At 40.0% G+C, this 8,578-nt stretch overlaps 1 protein-coding gene across 1 annotated transcript in view; it reads right to left on the reverse strand.

The window, feature by feature from the left end:
• Nucleotides 1-4,161, reverse strand: part of tmcc3 (transmembrane and coiled-coil domain family 3) — a 37,277-nt gene extending 33,116 nt beyond the window's left edge. Inside the window, exon 1 of the mRNA XM_054624716.1 lies at nucleotides 4,111-4,161. Within this exon, the coding sequence (XP_054480691.1) occupies nucleotides 4,111-4,155 (45 nt within the window). The 5' untranslated portion in view covers nucleotides 4,156-4,161. The remainder of the gene's footprint in view (nucleotides 1-4,110) is intronic.
• Between the last annotated feature and the right edge of the window lie 4,417 nt (nucleotides 4,162-8,578).

Genomic DNA, 8,578 nt, shown 5'->3' on the forward strand with positions numbered 1-8,578 from the left:
CTCTCAGCAAGAAAGCAAGTAAGAGCATTTCCCCAAAATAATAAATAAACTACTTTAAGTCATTTTGAAAATGCCAAACATTTGCTGCTATTGTCTTTATTGGTTTCATTCAACTGCAGCCTCCAAAAAGATCATAAAATTGAATCAACAACTCTCTGAAACTGTTTGAACTAAAACATTATTGCGTTTATGAAGGCAAGATATATTGTTATGTTGTCGTATCAGAGCTAATAAACTTGGAACCGGAGTGAACATAAAGCCAAGAAGACAGCATGAAAATGTTTTCTGCTGACTTCACAGAGGAAACAGATGACAATGGAGAAAAGACTAAGCCTTTGTTTACAGTACAGAGACGTTTTTTCCTCTTTAGAGCAGGTAGCTCGAGGCTTCTGACACAGACAAGGTTATATGTTAATGAGGCTGAGCACACACACACACACACACACACACACACACACACACACACACACACACACACACACACACACACACACACACACACACACACAGGAACACACACACATGAACTAACTGCTCTGTTTAACCAAACAAGTCAACTATGAATAAATCATTAAACTTAGTCCTATTAAAGCGGCTATAATCTATATATCAAAGTTTTATATCGAGTTTCAGCTCATTGTTTCGCTGTCTGGTCTGTAACTTTACTGTTTTGGTTTTCTCTCACAGCTCTCACAGCATCATTTTCAACCAAATCAGGCATTTGTTTTAAGGGAAATAGCTCTTAAAACCATTGACGCCTCAGCAGTCTCCAACAGTTGTGGAGACATTTCAGTCTGAATCAAAGCATTGCAACAAGGGTCCCTGGATCCACTCTGCCAGCACAGCTAACAATAATCAAAACACTAATTAATGCAAGTAATCGTTTGGAGCCTTTCTCTGAACAGATCATTACTGTGATAACAGGGAATCACACACACATACTGCCTTTACATTAACCCAAAGTGACACTGCCTTCACTTCGAAGCTACACAATTGATTTAGTTAATTAATTCAATTTGTGAGTTTCTACTGAACCATTTGCAGCCACTTGTGATTCAACACAACAAGTGAGTTCTAGTGAAACCAGGGCCTTCTTAAGAATTTTGGTCATGAGACCAGATACATTCAGACGCCATGAAAACAGTCTGAAAGCAAAACTAGAGAGTAAATAAAAGTATGAGTAATAAAGGGACTGCACCGAACTAGTGTTGGCAAATAATGAATCAAGGCCAACCATTAAACATGTCATTTATTTACTTATTGTTAGTGCTGGTTTGAATATTCCCATTAAACCACAAGGATTGTATATGATAAAAGCTTCTTTCAAATGATCAAGATTGTTGTTTGTTTTTTTAGGTGCAGTAAACATATTCGCTTTACTTCACTTGAATGGCCACATAACCAGAGTGGGTGGTTTGTGTTTTCAGTACAGCACAGGGTCAGCAGACTTATATCACAGGTTAAACAATAATCACAACCAATCTACGTGGGCAGAGAAAGGTGCATAAAGCACAATGCAGTGACTCATGAGTAGTTTGTGTTGCAGGTAAATTATCAAATTCTACACATAAATAATAAGCTGTTCTTTAGTTTTGTTGCACAGAGTTCCGCTGATTTGAGATCTTACTTCATGTTACAAATGCAAAAGGGGAAGGAGGAATGTAGGAAATGCATGCCTTTTGAAAACACTGGGGAAGTATCATTTGCACAAAAATATTGGTTTCAGGGTATATATAAGTTCATATTGCAATACAAATATGCATTGTCATTAGAGTACATTTTCAGAAAATGAAATGTTCCAGCAATGATAAAGCAAGAATCTATCATCATAAATGCTGGTTCACAGAGGTGCTTTATACTAAATGCTAACGTCAGCATGCTAACATGCTAACAATGGCAATGCTAACATGGTGAAGATGAGCAGGTATAATGTTTAATATGTTATTAATCTCAGTATAGCATGTTTACTTTTGGTAATTCCTCAAAGTCCAGCTAGGATTGGACAAATAAAAAATTCCAACCTGATAATGGAACTAGAGGAAAAGTCAGAGGATCACCAAAGTGAGGAGGATTCAACCTCTGGGGAACATGAACGTCTGTGCAATATGTCATGACAATCCATGCAATAGTTGTTGAGATATTTTGGTTAAAAACTGCACTGATTGGTTTTCAGCATTGCTATAAAGGTTTACACATAGAGCGATGTTAATGAGATGCTACCACAGTATAAATATCTGACGGGTGACGCATTTACATCATGTCACTTTATATTTCCGTAGCAATATTGTACTAATACACGAATGGCAAGTATCAATCTTTTATAAAAACTATTGCATATATTGCAAATATAAATCAAAACTTTTTGGTAATAATCACTTCTTCAGTCCACTAGATAGTCCTGAGATTTTTCTGGTGCGGTTGTGGGTAAAGTCAGCGGGATTGGCAGGAAGTTGTTTCAAAACAGAGATGGAGTGTTGGTCAGTGTGTCTGCTAGACTAACAAACTAATTTTGCTGCAATAAAAATGATTTGAAGTGAGATCAACCGAGTGAGAGCTTGTTGAAAAACTGCATAATTTGCAATCGAAAAAAGGTAATTAATCTAAATCTTTCGCGATATAAAAAAAATCAGCAATCAGATCGTGTCTTGTGACTCGAGTCTAGTGATAATATCGTATCATAGTGAATTCCACCTTTAATATCCACCACCCCTGTTTAAGTCCTTTCCTAAACGAACCCCTTGTACGGGTGAAAACCTGCAAAAATGTCCCCCCATTGCATCATCTCTTTCCCGAGAGCGTTTCAGGATAAAAGCACAAGACAGTTACTCAGCGAGGTATATTATCAAAAGAAACCTCTGTTGCACACACAGCTTAATGAGAGAGAACAGAGGGGGAATGAAAGCTTCGACCGAGGTCTTTGATTGTTGAGTGTCTTGGACACTGCGATGGTTACCATGGTAAACGGATGGAGGTTACCACGGTTAACAGTTGGAGGGCATTTCTCAGGCTCTGTAAATGCACCGTGCACGGAGCATTTGACAACATATCAGGGGTGCAGAAGCTGTGAAAACACTGTGACTTGTTGCAGGACTTCCCTGCAGAGCTGAGACCTTGAAGAGGGTGGAAACAAACTGGGGAGCGATAAAAAAAGAAGAAGTCACTTCTTCCTTCGACTATTTCCTTGTTTGTGGACCAGCAAAGGCTGATGGCTTGACAGGAAGAGCCCCATTATACTGGAGGGGTTGCATAACATTATCTTTATGGCATTTTGTGGTGCTAAAACTGCCAGACTGAGACACATAATGCATGCACACATAAAGAAACACAGAGAGTCAGCACAATAAGAACAGCACAAAGCACAGAGAACACCTAGGGATCGGCTCAGAGATGCCTCTCTATTATAGCTACAAGAGTGCAGTAACATGCTATTTTTGATGGAGCGGCTGAGATTGTGATAGACAGATAAAGACGGGAGGAACACAAACATGACCTCCAGCTAGAGCAGTCAGAGGCAGAACGGAGGAACTTCAGGGCAAACGAGACAGAGAAACAAGAAAGCAAACTCTGATTGATCTATGGCTTTCCGTACACATTCCTTAGATGTTACTGGAGCAGCAAAAGCCAATCACATGATTCAGACACAAACGTGGTGAAACTTGCCTGACTCTACCTGTTAGTGTCAGAAAAACAACTGCCATGATCATCCCTGGTCGCAAAACATTAAATAACAAATTGATCAACACAGCTGTAATGAATGAAACCAGAATAAAATCAACCTATCTTTATAGTCCTGCTATTAAAACATAATCACTGTAAGCTACACAAAGAACTCCAAGCCCATGAAAAAGATATCAAAACGAGAACATTTCAGTGGCAAACAAGTAAACAAGTTTTTCTATCTCACATATTCTGTACTGCTTCTCATGTGACTCACATAAATGACGAGTTCATGAACACTCTGCTGATTACATGTGACTCTGAAACAGACTTCATTTGACCTGCACAAACAGCAAGAGAAGGAGAAGTGATTCCCTTATCCAACACATCGAGCAGTCAGAAAACCTCAAAGAAACAACAAATTTGTAAAGTTGTAACAAGTGCAAACGCTACCTCTGACACATAGATGAGCGGGATAGCGCTGTAGTTCTTCCTCATGCCTCCTCTTCCTCACAGCCTGAGGTCAAAGTGCATGCCACCGCAGCTTTAGAGGACCCAAGCACATCAGAGAGCTCTGCCTGCCCTCTTTGAAGTTCCAGGACTACCCTGTGCGAGGGGAGGAGTATGAGTGTGTGTGCGTGTGTGTGTGTGTGTGTGTGTGTCTGGTAGTTTGTGTGCTCAACCCTCTTATTGTGAAATATTTTTGCTTCCTGTGTTCGCAGCTATCAGGTTCAAAACCGCGGTTCCCTGTGCAACTCAAATCTCACTCTGCACTGCGTCGCCTCGTCCTGGGGTGTGTGTTCCCAAGACGTCCTGTTCTGTACTGGGTTTTTTTTCTCACACACTTTGGAAAAGACCACCTTAAAAGGAGTGAAGCAACCGGATCGGACATTTTTCTTGATACCTATCAGCCACCCTCCACTGGGCCGGGCACACTTCGCCACGCTGACAACAACCTCAGCTGCCAATCAGGAGGGAGCAGACGAGAGGATGGGGAGAGACACTGAGAGAGAGAGGGAGAGGGAGAGGGAGGGAGGTAGAGAGGAGTGGGAGAGGAGGGAGGAAGGGAAGGGGGGAGGGGTTTAAGGAGAATGAATGAGTGTGTGCAGGAATCTCCTGACAGACTCGCTCCCGGCGGGGTGAACGCTCTCCACGGGACGGAGCCAGCACTTCTAATCTACAGAGCCAGATAACACTGTATGTGTGTGTGTGTGTGTGTGTGTTTATGTGTGTGTGTGTGTGTGAGGCTGGACTCTGCACACACACTCCCACTCATGCTCAAAGGCATACTTTACAAGTATGGGGTGTGAGAGGGGTCAATGTTGTTTCTTGTCATCCAGCAAACCTAAAGCATAATGCTCTTTATCAACAATTCCACCAAAAAAAAGCCCCAAAACTAACAAAACGTTCATCCTGCTGACAAGTGTTTATTTCTAAGTCAGTGAGATTATCTTAGATTTAGATTTAAAGTATGAACATTTTGTAGTGATTCCCACAATAAAATACATAACGTCTAAGTGTGTTTGTTCTTGTCATATTATGCCACATTGTGAATTGAATTCAAATTCACATTGAGAATTGAATTGTTATTGTTTTTGTGTTTTATGTTTATATATATTCTTCTGCATTTATATTTAAGTGTACATAGTAATGTAATGTCTATGCTTACCTTTGTTGTCCTTGTTTTTTGTTTATTTGTCTATTTCTGTGTATGTACGTTGAGAGCAACGAAAAAAAAGATTCAAATTCCTTGTATGCATACACATGAATGTCCAATAAAGCTGATTCTGATTCTGAATTAAAAGTTAATATCTAGGTTGTCATGAACACTGTTCTGCTCATCCGACAGAGATGGTAAAATGCAGCTGTGTAACAAAACGATGGATGCAAATGTGACGCACGTTGTATTTATTTGACGTCTCTTTTAAGATGACGTCTCCGAGGCGACAATGTCTCATTTGTTAAATTCCTGTTGCCTCGACTCCTCTCTCCTCTCTCCTCTTCTTCGTCATCTCTTGTAGGTGGGACTTAGACGGGAGGAGAGGAGGCGAGGAAAGGAAAGGAGTCGAGGATGTACAAACTTTAGAAAGAGCTATAGTCTCGGAATACTAATCAGATTGAGAACTTTCTCAGATGATGCGTCACACCGTTATGGCTCAGTGGGATCGGAGCCCAACGTTAATGTTATTAGTAACACCGGTGCTTTTACTGCAAATAAAGATGTCTGCTATTAAAAGAGGCACGCAGTGATGCAAAGGGTAGTAAGACACAATATATCAGACTTTGTTTCTAGTGGGATAATGTCAGCGATGGTGATGTTCTTTTCATGTAATTTGATGATAATAATACAAAGAAAGAAGAAAAATATCTTCTTATCCTTTAAATGAATAATTCAAGCCATGTCCATTTGAATTACTGCTCACTTTCCACTTACAGCCACTGACCTTTTTTCACAGCAAGACCTGTTTGCAGGAAAAAGCGACGGCGTTACTAATAACGTGAATTAACCAGAACTGCAACACCTACAAGCACTCCGGCCATATTTACATAATTGGTTACATCTGCGCTTTTTGTTCTAGGAGATGTGAAAATGTCGGCCATGGAAAGGGATTATTTCCTCCCAAAAATGTAATTGTTCTGCAAAAATAGTGCATTATCTACAGACAAAAGAAGGAGTGAGACCAAATGGTCACATGGATGCACAGGTGAACTCTGGGAATTTCAGTCCAGGAAACAACAGCACAAACGTTTGAGAGCTTTAGCTTGACTTTGCCTCACCTCTAGCTTTGATTTTCTCCCTAACGTGCAGAAAAACACATTAGAAGTGAACAAAACACTGGAACGTTGGTATTTTTGTTAACAGCAAAAATGCTAAAGGGGCAGGCCTCTAAAACCAAAGACCCAAGGCTCCGACTCTGACCCATTAAGCACAGCATAACATTTGGAGATAAAAAAAGGGAATCATCAAGGATCTCACACTCAAATCCCCAAAATGTGGAAGAAGTCGGGCATGAATGATGCAAGAAGAGAGGATGAGGAGGGAGGAAAAAAGACATTGGTGTTAAAGAGGAAGAGGTGATGGACTATGAATACAGATAAGAGATATGACACTTGGCAGGAGGGATGATGGAAGAGGGAAGAGGGCCAGACACGTAGCATCGTCTGGACATCGAGACAACCCTCTTCCCTGCGCAGATGGCATCACTTACAGCTTCAATAAACTGCTGCACCAGCACTTAAAAATTGAGAGAGATTATTTGCTCCATTTTTTTTTTTGTTGGAGAATGATTCAGACAATAGCTATCAGCTGCTGAGAGGAAAACAGAAGAGCATCAAATGAACCGTCCACTGAGGACTAATTTGAATGCCACTCGGGCTTATTGCCATTTGTCAAAGCACTTCTGGCTCATTTTTCTTAATTAATTTTAATGGATGAGATGCTGCCCCCATCAAAAGTCTCCTCTGGTTTTCTAAATAAAGACTCCAGAGAAAGGCTGACTCCAGAGGATGCCAAAAGCTTTATTCATTCCCTCTCACTGGTCTTGTGCTGATGCAGAGACATGGCTGACTCACAAGACAGAAATCAAAAAAAGGAACAACGCCCCCTGTTGGTTTTAAACAGTATCACAGACATGTTGTGTGCTGAATCTTACATTTTTGTGACTTTCTTCCTCTTCTTTTTCCTCTTCCTCCTCCTCTTCCAACAAACAATCCCCTCGAGGGTAAAGTGATGAAACAGTGAGTCTCCTCATTTAGCAGCTCCAGATCCCTGAAACTAGAAAAAGATGATTAATGTCTCAACTGCCGAAAAACACAAATGTAAGAAGTAACGTTCATCAGATTAGCATAAAGTAACCATAGCAACATCAGTGTAGAAATACTGTTACCGGTATTGATTAATTATTTTTATTTTAATATTATTATTTGAGTAATACTGGGTTCACCTACCTCGTTAAAAACTCCTTGAAAAATGGAATTGAATTTGCCAATTTATTAATTAAAACTAGGTAAACTAATGCAGTCATTATGAAAAAAAACCCTCCCTACATCAAGATATATAGTATTACATTTTTGTTCAAATTGTTCTAGAAAGATGTTGATTCAACTTTTGTTCATTTTTAGAGGTATTATTATTAGTTATTTACTCAACACAATATAAACATGTTGGACAAAAGGTGAGAAACACCTCCCAGTATTCTGTAGAAAATGTAACAGCACCACAAACTACACCCTCAAAAAAGACATAAAGTTGAATCAACACCTCTCTTTAGAAAGGAAAATTGTATTACACCGCATTAACTGTAGCTCAGTGTCTCTAATTAACGTTAATATCCACCTATGATATTTTAAAAGTTCAAATAATAAGTGACACAAACCTCTTCTGCACATTGGAGCAGTGTTCCTGGCTGGAGTTTCACAGGGACTCTGAGTCATTTTGAGTGCGTGATGTATGTCCAGTCACTTTAACACAGTGTGACCCCGTCAGCTCTGGAGAATCTCTGCACACCTCAGTGTGAAATGCTGCATGTTGCAACTTTCCCTCGGCTCAGCATAATCCTGCAGTGATTAACACCCAACAGAGACACTGTGCTGTAAGCTCACTGTTACACACAGACTCTGCTGCTCGTTCGGACAAGTGTCTGTCTTCATAGTGAGGCCAGTGTACTGAAATATAGTACTGACAAGAAAACAATATCAAGAAGAGTGTAATGTAATGTAAAGAAGAGTGCTGTTGTGTCTTTACCGGCCAACTGGAGCTCAGACGACTAGAAAGAATTGTTTCAGTTGTTTCAGATAAGATGATTTCTGAGTGTTTGACTGCTGGTCAGACAAAAGCAGTGATCTAAAGATTTTACCTTGACATCTGATACATTATGATTGATAAAATAATGATTTTCTCTATTAATAAAGCAATAAATTC

This window comes from Anoplopoma fimbria, chromosome 23 (genome assembly GCF_027596085.1).
Source record: "Anoplopoma fimbria isolate UVic2021 breed Golden Eagle Sablefish chromosome 23, Afim_UVic_2022, whole genome shotgun sequence".
NCBI lineage: Eukaryota > Metazoa > Chordata > Actinopteri > Perciformes > Anoplopomatidae > Anoplopoma > Anoplopoma fimbria.